The 21,195-nt window shown below is 35.4% G+C and overlaps 1 protein-coding gene across 6 annotated transcripts in view; it reads right to left on the minus strand.

The window, feature by feature from the left end:
• Nucleotides 1–21,195, minus strand: part of ZFAND4 (zinc finger AN1-type containing 4) — an 80,509-nt gene that overhangs the window by 54,144 nt on the left and 5,170 nt on the right. For 4 of the 6 annotated variants that reach the window (XM_082423481.1, XM_082423482.1, XM_082423480.1 and 1 more), the window contains exon 2: nucleotides 12,096–12,396. The exons of 1 other annotated variant lie outside the window; for it this stretch is intronic. In XM_082423481.1, coding sequence (XP_082279607.1) covers nucleotides 12,096–12,357 — 262 coding nt within the window. In that variant the 5' untranslated portion in view covers nucleotides 12,358–12,396. Of the gene's footprint in view, nucleotides 1–12,095; nucleotides 12,397–21,195 lie in introns of those variants that run through there. One more of the 6 variants, XM_082423484.1, reaches the window with a different exon arrangement.

The raw sequence follows: 21,195 nt of genomic DNA on the forward strand, positions 1-21,195 counted from the left end.
CAACACAGCCGAAAATAAATAAATAAATTTTTTAAAAAAAAGGGAAAAAACTCAACTAAAAAAAAAAAAAAAGACAACAAATAACAAGTGTTGGCAAGGATGTGGAAAAATGGGAAATCTTGTACACTGTTGGTGGGAATATAAATTGGTTCAGCCACTATGGAAAACAGTATGGAGGTGCCTCAAAAAATTAAAAATAGAACTATCATATGATCCAGCAATTCCACTTCTGGGTATTCATCAGAAGCGAATGAAACTACTATCTCAAAAGGATATCTGCAACCCCATGTTCACTTTATTTACACTAGCCAACACATGGAAACAACCTAAGTGTCCACTGACAGATGAATGGATAAAGAAACCGTGGTGTATATATATACAATGGAATGCTGTTCAGCCATAAAAGAAGGAAACTTGCTATTTGTGACGACATGGATGGACCTTGAGGGCATTACGCTAGGTGAAGTAAATCAGAGACAAACAAATATTGTATGATATCATTTATTTGAATTTAAAAAACTCATAGGCACAGAGAACAGACTGGTGTTTGCCAGAGGCAGGGTGTAGGGGTTGTGCAAAATGGGTGACAGTGGTCAAAAGGTACAAGCTTCCACTTATAAGATAAATAAGTCCTAGCAATATTACGTACAGCTTGGTGGGTATAGTTAATACTGCACTGTATGTTTGAAAGTTGTTAAGAGAGTAGATCTTAAAAATTCTCATCTGCAGAAAAAAATTATAACTATGTGTGGTGATGGATATTAACTAAAATTATTGTAATCTATTGTAATCATCTCGGGATACACATATAATCTTTATGTTGTACACATAAAATTAATAAAATATTGTAGGTCAATTATGTCTCAAAAATAATTTTTTAAATGACAGCAAAATCATAAGCAACAAATGAAAAAAAATCTAAGTTGGATTTCAAGAAAATTTAAAACTTCTGAGCATGAAAGGACCCCATCAAGAAAGTGAAAGGATAACCCACAGAAGCAAATGTGGTATGTCTTTTCATAATCCTGATGAGACTCTAGCATTTCAAATAAAGAACTATTATAACAATACAATAAAAAAAATACATAATCCACTTAAAAATGGGCAAAGGATTTGGACAGACATTTCTCCAAAAATGATGGCCCATAAGCACACACATAATGCTCAATATCTTTAGTCATTAGGGAAGTACGAATCAAAATCATGAGATACCAATTTCCCACCTACTAGGATAGTTATAATAAAAAAAAAATTTGGAAAATAACAGGCATTGGTAAAAATGCGGAGAGACTGGAACTCTTATACACTGCTGGTGACAATGTAAGATGGTGCACCCACTGTGAAAAAGTTCAGCAGTGCTTCAAATTGTTAAATACACAGTCACCATAGGATCCAGCAATTCCATTCTTCAGTATATACCCAAGTGAACTGAAAACATATGTTCAAACAAAAACTTGTACATAAACATTCATCATAGCATTATTCATAATAGTCAAAAAGTAGAAACCAGCTAAATATCCACTGGCTGATAAATGGTTAAATAAATGTATATGCGTTACAATGGAGTATTATTGAGACCTTAAAGGAATGAAGTACATACTACAACTTGAATGCACCTTGAAAACATTATGCTAAGTGAAAGAAACCACATATTGCGTGATTCTGTTTACATGAAATGTCCTGAATAGGCAAATCCAGAGACAGAAAAATCAGTACATGCCAGGGAAAGGTGGGTTGAAATAAATTTGTAACTAAAAGGTTACTTTTTTTGGGGACAGAAATTTTCTGGAATTAGATAGTGGTGATTAATACACAACACTGTGAATATACTAAAAAGCACTGTACTGTATACTTTAAAACGGTGAATTTTATATTATGTAAATTTTATCCCAATTTTTTAAATGTAAAAAAAAGTGAAGTATGATGTTTCAGACATACAAAGGCAGAAAAATTCATCACTAGCAGACCCACACTACAACAAATGTTGAAGTCCTTCAAAAAAAACAGAAACAACAACAATAAAAAAGACAAGTCCTTCAGGAAAAAGAAAAATGATACCAAATGAAAATCTGGATCTATGTAAAGGAATGGAGAGCATAAAAAATGGTAACTATACAAAGAAGTAGTTTTTAATATTGTTTAAGCATTTTTTAAAGATAATTGACTGTTCAAGCAAAAATAACAATGTATTGTGGGGTTCACAACTTAGGTAAAAGAAAATGCATGACAATAATAGTATAAAGGCCAAGAGGGGAGAAATGAAAAGTACAATATTGTAGGGTTCCTATAAGATATGCAAAGTGGTATATCACTTGAAGATAGAGAATGGTAAGTTAAAGATGTATATTACAGACCACTAAAGCAACAGCTAAAATACCAGGATAAAGAGTTATAATTGATAAGCCAACAAAAGAGAACAAAATGGAATCATACCGAATACTCAATTAATCCAAAACAAATATGGAAAAGAGGAAAAAGTGAACAAAGAACAGATGCAACAAATAGAAGACAAATAATAATATGATGAACTAAAACCTAATCACATCTATAGTCATCTTAAATAAAACGGTCTAAAAACTGCAAGTTAAGAGGCAGACAGAGATTGGATTAACAAAAAAATAAAAATAAAAAGCAAGACTCGATTATATGCTGTCTGCAAGAAATAGGCACCTTAAATATAAAGATATAAATAGATAAAAAGTAAAAGGATGGAAAAACATATCTTATGCTGACCACTAGTCAAAAAAAATCTGGAGTGATGATATTAATATCAGATAAAGTAGATTTCAGGGAAAAAATTATTACCAAGGATAACGAATGTCATTTCATAATGATGAAGAGGTCAGTGAAGTCAAGAGGACATAAAATCCTAAAAATGTATGCACCTAATAACAGAGCTTCAAAGAACATGACATAAAGGCTGACAGAATTGGAAGGAGAAAAAGATAAATCCACAAGTATAGTTAGAGATTCCAATACTCCTCCCAACAGTTGACAGAATAAGTAAATAATCAAAAAGAACATATAGAACACTATCACAGAAATTGCCCTGACATTTATAGAACATGCCACACATCAATAATAGGATGCACATTCTTCTCAAGTGCATAGGTAACATTTACCAAGACAGACAATATTCTGGACCATAAAACTAGTTCCTAAATTTTAAAAGAATCAGTTTTAAATTGATTTAAATTTAAATTTAAATTAAATTTAGAATTAAATTATAAGCCAATATCAGAAAGATTTCTAGAAATTCCCCAAATTTTTAGAAACTAAACAACATACTTCTAAATAATCCATGGATCAAAAAAGGCATCAAAAGGAAAATTAGAAAATAATTTGAACTTAATGAAAATACAACATATCAAAATGTACGGAATACCAATAAGACAGTACTTAGGAGGAAACTTAAAGCACTACCCACCAATATTTCATAAGAAGAAATAGATTGGATCAATAACCTTAGTCTCAAGAAATTAGAAAAAGAGTAAATTAAACCCAAAGTAAGCCAAAACATTGTTAATAAAAATCAAAACAAAAATCAATGAAATGGAAAACAGAAAAATAGGAGAGAAAAATCAATGAAAACAAAATCTGATTCTTCAAGAAATTCATTAAATTAATAAAGACTGATTTTTTAAAATAATAATGCAAATTACCAGTACTAGGAACGAAAGGGGTGACATCATTACAGATTCCACAGATATTGAAAGAATAAAAGAATATTATGAACTTTATGCCAATAAAATTCAACAAACAGATCAACAAAATCCTTAAAAGATACAAGCTACTCAAGCTCACTCAGGAAGAAAAAGATAACCTGAATAGCCCTATATTTATTAAAGAGATAGCTTCACAGTTGAGGATATAACACCAATTGTACTCTCTATCTAAAAATTGCAAAGGAAGGAATAGTCCCAGTTCATTCAGTGAGGACACTATTGCCCTGATACCAAAACTAAAGAAGACATTACAAAATAAAATCAGTATTCCTTCATAAACAAAGATACAAATATTCTAACACAGTTTTAACAAACAAAATTCAATAATATATTAAAAAGATAAAACAACAGGAACAAGTAAAGTGAATTCCAGGAATGCTGGTTTAATATTTTAAAAATCAATGTAATTGGGACTTCCCTGGTGGTCCAGCGGTTGAAACTCCGTGCTTCCAATGCAGGGGGTGCGGGTTCGATCCCTGGTCAGGGAACTAGGATCTCGCCTGCCACGCAGCGTGGCAAAAAAAAAAGCACCAATGTAACTGAACCTTTACAGGAAAATATAGAAGAAATTTTCTGTGACCTCAGATTGACAAAGATTTCACTGACAAAGATATGACACCCATATCCATTTTTTAAAAATTTGACAAATTGGACTTCAGCCAAATTAACATTTTCACTTCAAAAGGTACTGTTAAGAGAATAAAAAGACAAGCCACAGTCTGGGAGAAAATCTCAGCAAAATGTGTATCTGATTAAAAACCTGTATTCAGAATAAATAATTCTCAAAACAACAAGAAAACAACCAGATTTGTTAAATGGGTAAAAGAATTAAATAGACACTTTAACAAAGAATATATAAGGATGGCAAACAAGTTCATGAAGATGCTCAATATCGCTAGTCATTAGGGAAATGCAAATTAAAACCACAATGAGGTATCACTACATGCCTATTAGAATGACTAAAAAAGACTGACCATACCAAGTGTTGAGAAGGATACAGAGAAAAAACAATCTTCATGCTTCTCCTCAGCTGCATCCTCTTCCCTCCACCCAGGGGTAATCATCATTCTGAATTTGGTATGAATTATCCCTCTGCTTTTTGTTAGTGCTTTACTTCAATGTGGTATTGTTTCTTTGTCCCTTTTTGATCTTTATATAAGTGGATCATAGTATATGTATTCATCTATGTTTTGCTTTTTTTATTCACCATTGTTTTTAATTTATCCATGTCGTGTATGAAGCTACTATTACATTAGCTTTCCCTGTTGTCAACTATTTCATAGAATTTGATTCCACTATATGACACATATATTTACATATACCACAACTTATCCATTCTAGTGTAGTCATTCGAGTTGTTGCTAGATTTTTGAAATTATCAGCAAGACTACTATGAACATCCCTCTACATGACTTGTTCACATGTTTCACTTTGAAATGTATTTTACCTAACAACTTTATTAATACAGAAACATCAGCTTTCTTCAGGTTAGTATTTTCCTGGTATATCTTTTTCAATTCTTCTGCTTTCAACATTTTGAGGTCCTTACATTTTAGATTAGGTCTCTTGCAAACAGCATTTCATATGTATTTTTTTAACCAGTCTGTCAATGGTGGCTTTTCAATTAGAGAGTTTTATCCACTTTACATTTGGGGGATTACTGACATATTTCAATTCATTTTTACTATCTTATTTTGTGCTTTCTAATTGTTCTCCTTTAACTATTTGCCTCCTTTATGTATTAATTCAGACAGATGGGAAAGGGTGAGGCACTTCTGTCATTTGGAATTTACATAATTCTATTTCTAATCTCTAGTGATGAATTTAGAAATTTAAATGATCAAGTCTAAAGCTAATCACATCTTTATCCTCCTCATGAACAACGCTGAGAGCCTTACCACTCCCATTATGAACTCCACCTTGATTTACATGTCACTGTTACCAGAATTTTTTCAAACCTTCATATATCATTGTTTTATTAAGTAAATGTTTATTTAGATTAACCCACAAATGTGCCATTCCATCTTGCATCATCAACTTCCTTTATGGATCATTTGCCTTCTAAGATATATACTTCAGAAGTTTCTTTGGCAAGAGTTTGTTGTTAGGAAATTCAAGTTTTGTTTTTTTCTGAAAATGTCTTTATTTCATCCTCATCCTTGAAAGTTAAATTCAGTTCTAGGTAGAGATTGTTATATCTCTCAGCACTGTGAAGATAATATTCCACTGTCTTCTGGTTTCTATTACTGTTGCTGAAAAGTCAATTATCATGCCCAGATCCTGGTTTTTAATACCATACTCCAAAAAAGGAACCAGAGCTCCTTGGAGAAATGGCTGGCTCTAAGACAAGGCAGGAAATATACAAGATGATCCTAGAGCATTTTGTAGTACCAGAAAGTAGGTGGGAAAACAAAACAAATCAAAAACATGGTGGTTGTGGGGTATGGGGAACAAAGATTTATCTCTGAGCCAACTTCCCACTGTGCTTAGGTACACTTGAACTTGTAATATTAATAATTCAACTCATCAATTTTTTTCTTCCTGTTTCTTCTACACCACACATGAATTTTTAAAGCACCCCAGGCTGCTATAAGATTCAAAGACAACTGTACGTATAAATACCAGGTTTACCATAAATATTCTATTTACTCCAACCACCTGCAATTAAATTCGTGATAATAAAATGAAATTTTTTAAATTCCCCTAAGTATGGAAATAAAAGTATACTTCTAAAAAATTCAGGAGTCAAAGAAGACATAAGGAAACGTAATAAAAAATTTTAAAACACTAGGACTTTCAAAACATAGTAACAAGAAAACAAACAACTTAATTTTTTTAAATGGGCAAAGATTGAATAGAAACTTCACCAAAGAAGACATAAATCATAGGCAAATAAAAATACCCTCAAAATCATTAGGGAGATGCAAATTAAAACCACAATGAGATATCACCAATATCTATTAAAATGGCAAGAAAGAAACAAAACCAAAAACAACTCAAACAATACCATGTTCTGATGATACAGAGGAACTAGAACTTTTAGACATTACTCACAGGAATACAAAAGGGTACAGCCACTCTGGAAGAGTTTGGAGTTCTGTATTAAATTAAAAAACACTTACTATACAACTCGGCAATTCCACTCCTAGGTATTGACCCAGGTGAAATGAAAACTAATGCACCCATAAAAAACTGCACATGAAAGTTAAAATGGCTTTATTCAAAATCACCAAAAACTGAAGTGTCCCTCAACTTGGGAATGAATAAGTGTAGTATATCCATACAATGGAAAACTACTCAACCATAAACAGAATGAACTATTGATATATGGAACAATATGAATAAATCTCAAATGCATGTGTATTACGTATAAGCAAAAGGAAGCTCAATAAAGCTGGGGAAAAAAGAAGTAAAGGGATGGAAAAAGATATGCCTTTGATGGGCTCACTCATCAGCAGACTGAGTATGGCAAGGAAAGAATCAGTGAACTGAAAGAAATGTCAACAGGAACTTCTCAAAACAAAATGTAAAGAGAAAAAAGAATTAAAAAAAAAACGGAACATCAAAGAACTATGGAAATTTTTCAAAAGGTGTAACTGGAATACTAGAAGAAAGAGAAAATTGGAACAGAAGAAATAGTTTAAGTAATAATGACCCAGAATTTTCCAAGATTAATGAGATACACCAAAGCACAGATTGGGAAGCTCAGAGAACACCAAATAGGATAAAAATTTTAAAATCTACACCTAGGCATGTTATGTCAAACTGCAGAAAAGCAAAGACAAAGAGAAAATCTTCAAAGAAGACAGAGGAAAAACCATATGGATAATAATTACAGGAACCTTCTTATCCAAAATCCTATAAGCAAGAAGAGAGTGGAGTAAAATATTTAAAGTGTTGAAAGAAAAAGACCACCAACCTAGAATTCTGTACCCTATGACATTATCCTTCAAAAGTGAAGGAGAAATAGTTTCTCAGATAAACAAAATTTGAGATAATTTGTTGCTAGTACAACTGCCTTGCAAAGAAATGAAGTTCTTCAGAGAAAAGGAAAATGATATAGATCTACATAAAGAAAGAAAGAGGATTAAAGAAGGAACAAAGAATAAGGGGAATGAGTAGAAAATAGAAACAAATATGGTAGTTATTAATTCAACTATATCAGTAATCATTTTAAACATCAATTGCCTCAATAAACCAATTAAAAGACAGAGATTGTCAGAGTGGATCAAAAAACAAGACCCAACTATATGTTGTCTATAAGAAATCCACTTTAAATATAAAGATATATATAGATTAAAAGTAGAGGGATATATATATGTCCATGCCACTCTCTCACTTTGTCCCAGCTTACCCTTCCCCCTCCCCGTGTCTTCAAGTCTATTCTCTAGTAGGTCTGCGCCTTTATTCCCATCCTGTCCCTAGGTTCTTCGTGACCTTTTTTTTTTTTTTTTTGGATTCCATATATATGTGTTAGCATACAGTATTTGTTTTTCTCTTTCTGACTTACTTCACTCTGTATGACAGACTCTAGGTCCATCCACCTCACTACAAATAACTCAATTTCGTTTCTTTTTATGGCTGAGTAATATTCCATTGTATATATGTGCCACATCGGACATATATATACTACCAAATGTAAAACCGATAGCTAGTGGGAAGCAGCCGCATAGCACAGGGAAATCAGCTCGGTGCTTTGTGACCACCTAGAGGGGTGGGATAGGGAGGGTGGGAGGGAGGGAGATGCAAGAGGGAAGAGATATGGGGATATATGTATAGCTGATTCACTTTGTTATAAAGCAGAAACTAACACACCAATGTAAAGCAATTATACTGCAATAAAGATGTTAAAAAAATAAAATAAAATAAAATAAAATAAATAAATAGTAATATAGCTGGATATAAAAAAAAAAGAGTACAGGGATGGATACAATTTTATTTGTCAATTATACCTTAATAAAGCTGGGGGGAAAAGAAGGGATGGAAAAAGATATATTATGCTAACGCTAATCAAAAAAAAAAAAGCTAGAGTAGCTATATTAATTTCAGACAGAACAGGCTACAGAGCAAGGAAAAATATCCGAGATAAAGAGGGGCATTACATAGTGATAAAGGGGTCAGTTCTCCAAGATGACATAATCCTTAATATGTATGGACACAGTCAGCTATCAAAACTTATAAATTGTATTACAATAAGTAAGACAGTATAATTTTGGCATAGGGGGACACATCAGGTGATTAAGAGTTGTGTGCATATAAAAATGTAATACATGACAGTTATGAAATTACTTTAGTGAGAAAAGACTAGACTAATTCAATAAGTGGTATTTAGATAGCCAATTACTTATAAAGTGAAAAAAATGGATCCCTAGTTGATACTGTATCAGGCAAAGTAAAGTAGGTTATATTGAACTTACCCCAAACCATCCCCAAAACATCAATGGCTTAAGACAAAGACTTATTTTTTGCTCAAGTTACATGTCTACTGCATGTCAGGAGGGCTCTGCTCACTATAGTCGCTCAGGGACTCAGGCTGATGGAGACTTCCATTCATAGCTCACTGGCCAGGGAAACTATTAACATGGTCCCACCTACTCATAAAGTTGGCCAGGGAAACAATCCTATCCCATATACGGAAGAGAAATCTTTATTAGGGAGTGGTAATGCCAATGATTTGATGGCAAGTCCAGGGAATCCACTGCCCACGGCAATAAAAAACCAGCTGACAATAATCCCTTACATTTCTTGGCACATTTTTTCTTTCCAAATCCCTATCCTCTGAGTACCATGTACTCTTCTTTGCAGACCACTACTCTAGGTAATGATAAGCTCCAAAGAATTTTCCTTCTCTGGAAACTCAAGAGAACTAAATTACATCTCCTCCCAAGGGCATAGCTCTTATATCCTTTGGTACATATTGCACTATCTCCACAGACTAACCATTTTCCCCTGATAAAGAGCACAGATGCTCTGCTAAATGCTTTTCATTGAATTCATTTAATCCTGAGGACAACTCTGAACTAGGTACTATTATCAGTCCCATTTTAAATTAGCACAACTGAGGTAAAGAGAGGTTAAGTAATTTACTCAGTTGGTAATCTGAAATCAGGCAGTCTGGCTTCAGTTGCTCCTGTCCCTTCAAGGCCCATTTAAAGTCCCCTTGTAGGTACTACAGCCTCATCATTCCTAATCCAGCACATTCCTTCAACCCTTTCTCTGCAGTCCCCTCCACCTACCCTCCTATCTCCTACTATGCTCTAGTTCCCAGCTTCCCAAAAGTTGCCCCAAAGGAAAAGCAGTCTGGCAGAGCAACCATTTCCCTGAAAGATTAAACTGAACAGTGTCACCTCTGCCTTCCTATCCTACCTATTCCATATCCTTTTATCTTGGAGAGTCTTACCCACCATGTTATCCTCAAATGTCATCCTGGGTAGAAATAGAAATATCACCTAGAAAAGGATTAAAATTAATTTTACATGAAGGATGCCCTCTTAAAGCCTCCTGAAGAACAGAGTGACTATCCCTGCCCACGGGCTGCAAGAAGTTACAAAAGTTTAGGAACAGGAGGGAAAGAAGGGGTGAGGGCTAGAAGGATGGGGAATGGGAACAGGAATTAAGATCTATTGACCACTAGTGGTAAGTGCTATGGACTGAACTGTATCCCACCAAAATTTATATCTTGAAGTCCTAACCCTCAAAGTGATGGTATTTGGAGATGGGGCCTTTGGGAGATAATTAGGTTTAGATGAGGTCATGAGGGTGAGGCCCTTATGGTTGGATCCAAGCCCTTATAAGAAGAGATGCCCATGTGAGGACACAGTGAAAACAAACCTGTCTACAAGTCAGGAAGAAAGCCTCACCAGAACCTGATCATGCTGGTACCCTGATCTCAGAGTTTCAGCCTCTGGAACTGTGAGAAAATAAATTTCTGTAGTTTAAGCCTCCCAGTCTATGGTATTTTGTTGTGACAGCCCAAGCAGACAAAGACTGTAGAGATTTTACATATTACCTCATTTAATCTCCCAATAAGTATATTCGTTTTATAAATGTCTAAACTAGGTTTCAACTGTCTAATAACTACAAAGTCATTGCTTTTACCCTATGTCTCCTCCTACAGAGGACAAGTAGCCTATATCTTGGCTCTGGTCCAACTCTGTCAGTAAATATTTCCCTTGGATGAGTCCCTAATCTTTCCTAAGCCCAAATCTACTCTTCTGCCATTAAGAGAACTAAACAGGATGCCCTCTAGAGTGCTTCTGCTGCACAGAGATTATCCAAAATGCATGAAAGCAGGAAAAAATGCAGAGATTACTTAGAACACAAGAGGGTTTTTTTTAAATCTTACCGCTCCTAAAAAGATATCATTGCACCATCATATAAATAAAAAAGCAGGAAAAGTCAAAATAAACTATTCTGACTCTGTATCTCACCAAATCATTTGGGGAGAGAAAAGCTTCATGTGCCATTAATGGGTGTATTGATGTGGTCATTGGACTGAGCTGGTCACTAACTTCAACAGAACTTAGTTACTAGAGGAATATCAAATATTCAGAAGCTCAGATACTAGGATCCTTGACTTTACAAAGATAAAAAATTCCAATCCTCCTCATCCTTCTAAAATTCTGAACTTAAACTGAGATGGAGGGCATGCTAGTTTCTACCTTTATATTACAAGCAAGTTCCAGCTGGCTCAAAAAGCAAAGATCCATTTAGTGTTATATGGAAAATTTTCTAGTCTTTACTGGATTTTAACAACTATAAATGGCAAATACCACTTATTTCAGAAATCTGCCAAGTACAAAAGAAAAAGACTAATTTTAACACAAAGTAATTTATAACACTTTTCACAAATACACCAACCATAAAAGAGACATTATACAATATTCAGTATCCCTGCTATACTGAGGAAACTTCAAATCTATGTAAATGTAAACCAAAAACTCTTCCCAGAAAATCTCCACGTTAAAAAAAGAAAAAGTATTCACAAAGCACTCTAAAAAAGTAAACAGGGTCAATAAAAGGGAATTCAATTATCACTGTAAGGTAGTTATTGCAGAATCTTCACATCATAATAACCTGTTGAAAAACTATTTTAAAATATTATTTCACACCATTAACATAATGCCAGGGATTTGCTTTGATTCAAAAGAATCTAGTAGAAAGGGAACAGAGTGGGGGAAATGCAGGAATGGAAAAAAGACAGTTCATGAATTGATAACTGTTGAAGCTGAGTAGGGCGTATATAAGGATTCATTCTCCATTTCTTTCTAATTCCATGTATGTTTGACATTTCTCCATAAGAAAAGCTAAAAAGTTATTATACACTCTTGAAGAACAAATTTAATCCTACAAAACAAGAAAGACTAGTACCTTCCAATCTTCGAATTTTTGCTTTCACAGAAATAACAGCTTCAAAGCGTGAAACTCTCAGCTCAAAACATGTTCCAGTCAGTGTTTCAATGAAGAGCTCCATGGTATCATAGAAAGGAAGTCTGTAGTAAAATGGTCCCGCGTTATCTTCATTGAAGAATGGAGGATCTTTTCTGTTATCCATTACTTTGACTTTTCTAATTCCTCTGGAATATATTGTAGGCAACTGTATTCCAGTTCTAACCAAATCAGCTTTGAACATTGGTAATATATATCGTTGTTCATGTTTTGAGTTTTGTACCTAAAAAACAAGAATAATTTTTTTTAACAAGCCTATGTGAAAGTCTCATTCCTCCACAAAGATTTTCTCAACTCTGGCCCATATCAGCCTTCCAGAGAGCCCGGAATTCATTTTAGTGCTTACTATGTCTAATCCTGAACTTTACACAATTGTCTTTGAACTCACTCTCCCAATTAGAGTGTAAGATTATTAAGAACAGGTATATTTGCTACACTTTATCTTACTAGAGCTCAGCAGTTACTTACACTACAACATATACGTTTTGTTGTTAATGATATTTGAACCAATGAACTCAACATGTAGGTGTATATTTGCAAGACTTTGAATAAGTTATGCACATCCTTTCCTAAAACACATAAGTTACATTTTATAACCCATACAAAGTATAATGTTATAGCCATTGTACATCTGAATCACACTGAATAAAAGGAATAGTAACCATCTTAAAAGTAGGATTCACTAAATAATCAATAAGCATTTGGGTTTCCAGAGGTTATCCACCAGTATAGCACTGAGATGAGGTTAATACTGGTAACAGACATTAGACATAATCTCTACACACAAATATACAATGGCTAATGAATATGAGAGGCAAACACAACCAACAGAAATACTAAAATAAATTACAAGTGTATAATTAGGAGAATAGGAATAATCAAATTGATAAATTGCTATTAATCAGTGAAAACTTTGAAAAGGTGTGGTGGGGGGCTTGAACTTAAACTAAAAGGACAAATGATACATATTCTTTCTGGAGAAGTAGGTAAATCTTTTCAATACCTTTATGGCGATATAATTTATATATCATAAAATTCACCCATTTAAAGCCTAAAATTTACTGGGTTTTAGTATGGTTACAAAATTGTACAACCATCACCATAATCATTTTTAGAACATTTTCATCAACCCTAAAAGGAACCTCTTATTCTTTAGACACACTTCTAAATTCTGTCTCTCTCAGCCCTAGGCAATCACTAATCTACTTTCTGTCTTTATAATTTTGCCTATTCTGGACATTTCACATAAATAGAATCATATAATATGTAAACTTTTGTGACCGGCTTCTTTCACTTAGCATAACGTTTTCAAAGTTCATCCATGTTCTAGGATGTATCAGTATTTCATTCTTTTTTATTTCTGAATAATAGTCCATTATAAGGATGTACCACATGTTAACTTATCCAGCCATCAGTTGATGGGCATTCTGGGTTGTTTCCAATTTTTGCCTATTATGAATAATGCTATGAGAACACTCAATTACAAGTCTGTGATACACGTTTTCCTTTCTCTTCCATATATATCTAGAAGTGGAACTGATGGGTTGTGTGGTAACCCTGTGTTTAGCAATTTGTGGGACTACCAAACTGTTTTCAAAAGTGGTCTGAACCATTTTACATTCCCACCAACAATGAACAAGGGTTTGGATTTCTTCACATCCTTGCCAATACATTTTATTGTCTTTTGATTAAAGTCATCGTAGTATGTATGAAGTAGTGTCTCACTGTGGTTGTGATTTGCCTTAATGACTAATGATGTTAAGAATCTTTTTACGTGCTTAGTACCCATTTGCACATATTCTTTACAGAAATGTCTATTCAGAAAGTCCATTCAGATCCTGTCCATTGAGTTATTTTTGTCTAACACTTTCCAAATACAAGCTGTTTAACGGATATATGATTCACAAATATTTTCTCCAATTCTGTGGGTTGTCTTTTAACTTTCTTGATAGTTTCCTTTAAAGCACAAAAGTTTTAATTTTAATGAAGCCCAATCTGACTATTTTTCTTCTGTTGCTTATACTTTGGGTATCATATTTTAAAAGCTTTGCCTAATGCAAGGTAATAACAATTGACCAGTACATATTTTTCTAAGAATTGTATAGTGTAGCCCTTACATTTAGGTCTATAGTCTATTTTGAATTTATTTTTGTGGTGGTTGTACAATAGGGGTACAGCTCTATTCTTCTGAAGACAAATAACCAGTTGTCTCGGCACCATTTGTTAGAAAGACTATTCTAAATCCATTGAATTGTCTTAGCACCCTTGTTGAAAACCAGCTGACCACAACCTCAATTCTGTTCCATTGATCTATATGTCTATCCTTATGCCAGTAGCACACTGTCTTTGTAGCTTTGTAGTAAGTTTTGAGATCAGGAAGTGTGAGTCTTCTAACTTGTTCTTCTCTTTCAAGATCATTGGCTATTCTGGGTCCTTTGAATTTCCATAGGAATTATAGGATCAGCTTGTGTATTTTGCAGAAACACCAGTTGGGATTTTGATACGGACTGTGTTCAGTCTACAGATTAATTTGGATAGTATTACCATCTTGACAATATTAAGTCTTATAATCCATCAACATGCAATATCTTTCAGTTTATTTATAACTTCTTTAATTGCTTTCAACAATGTTTTATAGTTTTCAGATTATACGTTTCGTATTTTAAAAACGTATTTCTAAGAATTTTGTTCTTTTTGATGTCCCTATCAATGAAATTGTTCTTAGTTTCATTGTCAGATTGCTCATTGCTAGTGTATAAAAATACAATTGATTTTAATATATTGGTCTTGTTCACTGCAACCTTGCTGAACTCAGTAGTTCTAGTATTTTTCTAAGTGTATTCCTTAGGATTTTCTACATACAAGATAATGTCAACTACAAACAGAAATTTTAACTTCTTCCTTTCCAATCTAGATGATCTTTATTTCCTCTTCTTACCTAATTGCCCTGCCTGGAATCTCCAATACAGGCTGAATAGCAGTGGTGAGAGCAAACATTCTTGTCTTTTTCCTGTTGTAGGGAAAATCATTCAGCCTTTCACCATGAGGTATGATTTTAGCTGTGGGGTTTTCATAGGTAATCTTTATCAGATGGAGAACGTTCCCTTCTATTCCTACTTTGTTTACGTGTCAGTTGTCTTTTTTAAATCACAGTGTTAGATTTTGTCAAATACTTTTCTTTAGTGTCTCAGATGATCGTGTGGTTTTTGTCTCATATTCTATTAATATGGTGTATTACATTGACTGCTTTTTGATATATTGAACCAACCTTGCATCACTGGGATAAATCCATTTGTATATGGTCTGTAATCATTTATATATGTTACTAGATTTAGTTTGTTAGTATTTTTTGAAGATTTTTGTGTCTATATCCGTAAAAGTTATTGATCTAGTTTTCTTTCTATGTTTTTGTCGGGTTTGATATCAAGGTAATACTGCCCTCATAAAATAAGTTGAGAAGTATTCCCTAAAGGTAAATAGACTCTTGAATGTATTTCAGAATGGGTAAAGCCTCAGAGTGGGGGAAGAATATCTGTAAGACTAGGTGAACAGAATGTGAACACTAGAGCAGTGCAGGAATGAAGAAGAAAAATGGGTGATAAATTTTTTACTTTTTTTTTGCCAAAGGATATATCACTGAAGTCACTACGATTTTCATAACAATGTGATTAAGAAGTTATTTTTTAAAACTTGTGGTTTGATTAATAACCTACATCTCCATTCTATAGATATGATTTTCACAGGCATCTAAAATCTGGATACTGGGGCTTCCCTGGTGGCACAGCGGTTGGGAATCTGCCTGCCAATACAGGGGACGCGGGTTCGAGCCCTGGTCTGGGAGGATCCCGCGTGCCGCGGAGCGACTGGGCCCGTGAGCCACAACTGCTGAGCCTGCGCGTCTGGAGCCTGTGCTCCACAACAAGAGAGGCCATGACGGTGAGAGGCCCATGCACCGCGATGAGGAGTGGCCCCCGCTCGCCGCAACTGGAGAAAGCCCTCGCACAGAAACGAAGACCCAACACAGCCAAAAAAAATAAAAAATAAATTAAAATCTGGATACTAGGGACTTCCCTGGTGGTCCAGTGGTTAAGAATCAGCCTTCCAGGGGACTTCCCTGGTGGCGTAGTGGTTAAGAATCCACCTGCCAATGCAGGGGACACGGGTTCGAGCCCTGGTCCGGGAAGATCCCACATGCTGTGGAGCAACTAAGCCCGTGTGCCACAACTACTGAGCCTGCGCTCTAGAGCCCATGAGCCACAACTACTGAGCCCACGTGCCACAACTACTGAAGCCCACATGCCTAGAGCCCGTGCTCCACAGCAAGAGAAGCCACCAGAGTGAGAAGCCTGTGCACCGCAACGAAGAGTAGCCCCCACTCGCCGCAACTAGAGAAAGCCTGCGCACAGCAACGAAGACCCAACTCAGCCAAAAATAAATAAATAAATAAATAAATTTATTAAAAAAAAAAAAAAGACTCCACCTGCCAATGCAGGGGACACCGGTTTAATCCCTGGTCGGGGAACTAAGATCCCACATACCACGGGGCAACTAAGCCCACATGCTCTAGAGCCCGCGTGCCACAACTAGAGAGCCCATGTGCTGCAACTACTGAGCCCGCACACTCTGGAGCCCACACGCCACAACTAGAGAGAAGCCTACACGCCACAACAAAGAGCTCACGTGCCACGACCAAGACCTGATGCAGCCACATAAATAAATAAATAAACATTTAAAAAAAAATAAAAATAGGTACTTGCCTGGTGGTCCAGTGGTAAAGAATCTGCCTTACAAAGCAGGGGACGTGGGTTCAATCCCTGGTCAGGTAACTAAGATCCCACATGCCATGGGGCAACTAAGCCGGCACACCACAACTACTGAGCTCACGCACCTCAACTACAGCCCACGTGCCGCAAACTACAGAGCCTACGTACCCTGGAGCCTGCACGCCACAACTGGAGAAGAGAAAACCTGCATGCCACAACTAGAGAGAAGCCCACACACCACAACAAAAGATCCCACATGCCTCAACGAAGATCCCAAGTGCCACAACTAAGACCCGATGCAGCCAAAAATAAACAAAATAAATAAATAATAAATAAATCTTTAAAATAAATAAAAATCAAGTAAAATCTGGATACAAGACAGACACCTGAAATCCAACACGTCCAAAACTAATCAGCTTTCCTACAAACCTCCTTCTTGTCCTACAGTCTCCATCTTGGTAAAGGGTACCACCATTAACCTAGTCACTTAAGCCAGAAAGCTAGGAATCATTTTAGATTTTTCCTGCAGCCTCAAGGTATCTAGAAGTGACCAATACTAACAGTACAACTTAACATTTCTATAATCTGTGACCTTCTCCAGCCACACTGATTAGGACTTAGTTCAGGTCTTCATTAGCTCTTAACTGGGCAACTTTGATAGCCTAGCTATAATCCTTGACTCCTGCCCTTCACTCTTCTGATCCATTCTCTAGGATGTCAACAGTTATCTTTTTTAAAAAAAGAAAGTTTAATACAAACTGGATTAGGGTATCACATCATATAGTTCAGAAATTACTTTACTCTTAATTATCTATAGATAATAGGGGGAAAAGTCACTCAAAGTTCTAAAATTTTTTAATATTTGACTTTAGAATGCACTGTGGTGAAACCATCAATTCGGACTAAATGAGGGAAATGAATCTAAGTTAGCCTAAAGCCTGAATGTTTTTTTTCCTTTTAAATAAACTATTATTTAGAGCAGTTTTAAGTTCGCCGCAAAATTAGGCAGAAGTACAGAGAGTTCCCACACACTCCCTGCCCCCACACATGCACAGCCTCTCCCACCATCAACAACCTACACCAGAGTGGTATATTTGTTACAACAGATTGACACATCATTATCACTCAAAGGCCATAGTTCACATTAGGGTTCATTCTTGGTGTTGCAAATTCTTTTGATTTCCACAAATGTATAGTAACGTACCCATCATTATAGTAACACACAGAATAGTTTATGAGTAAAGCCACTATAAACATCCATGTGCAGGTTTTTGTGTGGACGTATAAGTTTTCAACTTACTGGGGTAAACACCAATGAGTACAACTGCTAGATCTTACAGTAAGAGTATGTTTAGTTTTGTAAGAAACTGCCAAAGTGTCTTCAAAAGTGGCTGTTCTATATTGCATTCCCACAAGTAATGAATAAGAGCTCCTACTGCTCCACATCCTCACCAGCATTTGATGTTGTCAGTGTTCTGGATTTTGGCTATTCTAATAGGCATATAATAGTATCTCATTGTTTTAATTTGCATTTCCCTAATGACATATGATGTGGAACACAGTTATCTTTTTAAAATGTAGAACTGATCATGTTATTTCTTAGCTCAAGCCCTCACAATGGCTTCCCACTGTCTACAGAATTCAGACTCCTTAGAAAGGCTCCTAAGATCATGCATCTCACCTTCCAGCCCTATTTTATTTATACACATACCTCATCCCATCCTGCAATATATCTGGTACTTCTATCCTCTAATCATTTGTGACTGCGGCTTCAGAAAACACTGGTCTCTATATCGTTGCTCCTGCTTTCCTCTACTCACCGCCATTCCCACACTTGGCTACCTGACAAGCACCTATGATCTTTCAAGACTCAAGTCGAATAGAAACTATTCTACAAAGCCGTTTACAGTTCCTCCCATTCACACCCTGACCTCCATCATATATGGCACCCATTACAATCAATTTCATTTTTTACATGACTTTCTTATTCTACTAAATTGTAAGCTCCTTAAGGGAAGGACAACTGATTTACCACCCCATCACCTAGCACAGTGTTTTGTACATATTGGTACTCATTAAAGGTTTGTTCAATGAAAAGAGTAAATAAATATTCATCCTCTCAACTGATTTTTAGAGCAAACCTGTAATATAGGTAAGGTATTATCCTGCTTTAGACATGAAGAAGTGTTTGGTTATGCTACAAAAGTTTGTTTGGAGAAATGTTGGTTTCCCATAGGAATCATTACTCACTCCAAACTAACTCCACCAATGTTTACGCAACCCATAACATACAGAGATTTCTGCTATGGTGAATTTTTATAACTCAATATAGTTAATAATATTAATTACATTGAGTTATAAAAATTCACCGTAGCTCAATATATAAAACTAATATATAAAATTCATCAATTAACTAGGGAGTATATTTAATATAATTAAGCATAATGAATATAATTAATTAAATAGGGAACCTGAATTGCATTGTGCAGACTGCTAATCTTCCTGAAGATATGGCACCACAGGAAGAAAAGCTATTGCTGGCAGCACAGCTTCTTTGAGTGCTGCTATACTTTTTATCAAAATAATAAGTAATAAATATGATAACACAAAGTAATATGCAAATAATACTGCTGGTGAATTAGAACAAAAAATTTTACAGTTCATATGGAAACACAAAAGACCCCGAATAGCCAAAGCAATCTTGAGAAAGGAAAATGAGGTTGGAGGAATCAGGCTCCCCGACTTCAAACTATACTACAAAACTACAGTAATCAAGACAGTATGGTACTGGCACAAAAACAGAAATATAGATCAATGGTTCAGGATAGAATGCCGAGAGATAAACCCACTCACATATGGTCACCAAATTCACGACAAAGGAGGTAAGAACATACAATGGAGAAAAGACAGCCTTTTTAATAAGTGGTGCTGGGAAAACTGGACAGCTACATGTAAAAGAATGAAATTAGAACATCACCTAACACCATACACAAAAATAAACTCCAAATGGATTAGAGACCTAAATGTAAGACCAGACACTATAAAACTCTTAGAGGAAAACATAGGAAAAATACTCTTTGACATAAACCACAGCAAGATCTTTTTTGACCCACCTCCTAGAGTAACGGAAATAAAAACAAACAAATGGGACTTAATTAAACTTAAAAGCTTTTGCACAGCAAAGGAAACCATAAACAAGACAAAAAGACAACCCTCAGAATGAGAGAAAATATTTGCAAATGAAACAACAGAAAAAGGATTAATTTCCAAAATATACAAACAACTCATGGAGCTCAATATCAAAAAAACAAACAATCCAATTAAAAGATGGGTGGAAGACCTAAATAGACATTTCACCAAGGAAGATATACAGATGGCCAAGAGGCACATGAAAAGATGCTCAATGTCACTAATTATTAGAGAAACACAAATCAAAACTACAATGACCTCATGCTGGTCAGAATGGTCATCATCAAAAAATCTAGAAACAATAAATGCTGGAAAGGGTGTGGTGAAAAGGGAACCCTCCCACACTGTTGGTGTGTATGCCGCATAGTGGTTGTATACAACCATTATGGAAAACAGTATGGAGCTTCCTTAAAAAACTAAAAATAGAACTACCATATGACCCAGCAATCCCACTACTGGGCATATACCTTGAGAAAACCATAATTCAAAAAGAGACATGTACCACAATGTTCACTGCAGCACTACTTACAACAGCCAGAACATGGAACCAACCTAAATGTCCATCAACAGATGAATGGATAAAGAAGATGTAGCACATATATACAATGGAATATTATTCAGCCATAAAAGAAAAGTGAAACTGAGTTATTTGTAGTGAGGTGGATGGACTTAGAGTCTGTCATACAGAGCGAAGTAAATCAGAAAGAGGGCAACAAATACCATATGCTAACACATATATATGGAATCTAAAAAAAAAAAAAAAAAAAATGGTACTGATGAACCTAGTTCCAGGGCAGAAATAAAGATGTAGACATAGAGAATGGACTTGAGGACATGGGGTGGGAGGGGGAAGCTGGGGTGAAGTGAGAGTAGCATCGACATATATACACTACCGAATGTAAAATAGCTAGTGGGAAGCAGCAGCATAGCACAGGGATATCAGCTCGGTGCTTTGCAATGACCTAGAGGGGTGGGATAGGGAGGGTGGGAGGGAGGCTCAAGAGGGAGGGGATGTGGGGACATATGTATGCATATGGCTGATTCACTTTGGTGTACAGCAGAAACTAACA

This window comes from Balaenoptera physalus (genome assembly GCF_965194825.1).
Source record: "Balaenoptera physalus genome assembly, chromosome: 14".
In the NCBI taxonomy this organism is placed as follows: domain Eukaryota; kingdom Metazoa; phylum Chordata; class Mammalia; order Artiodactyla; family Balaenopteridae; genus Balaenoptera; species Balaenoptera physalus.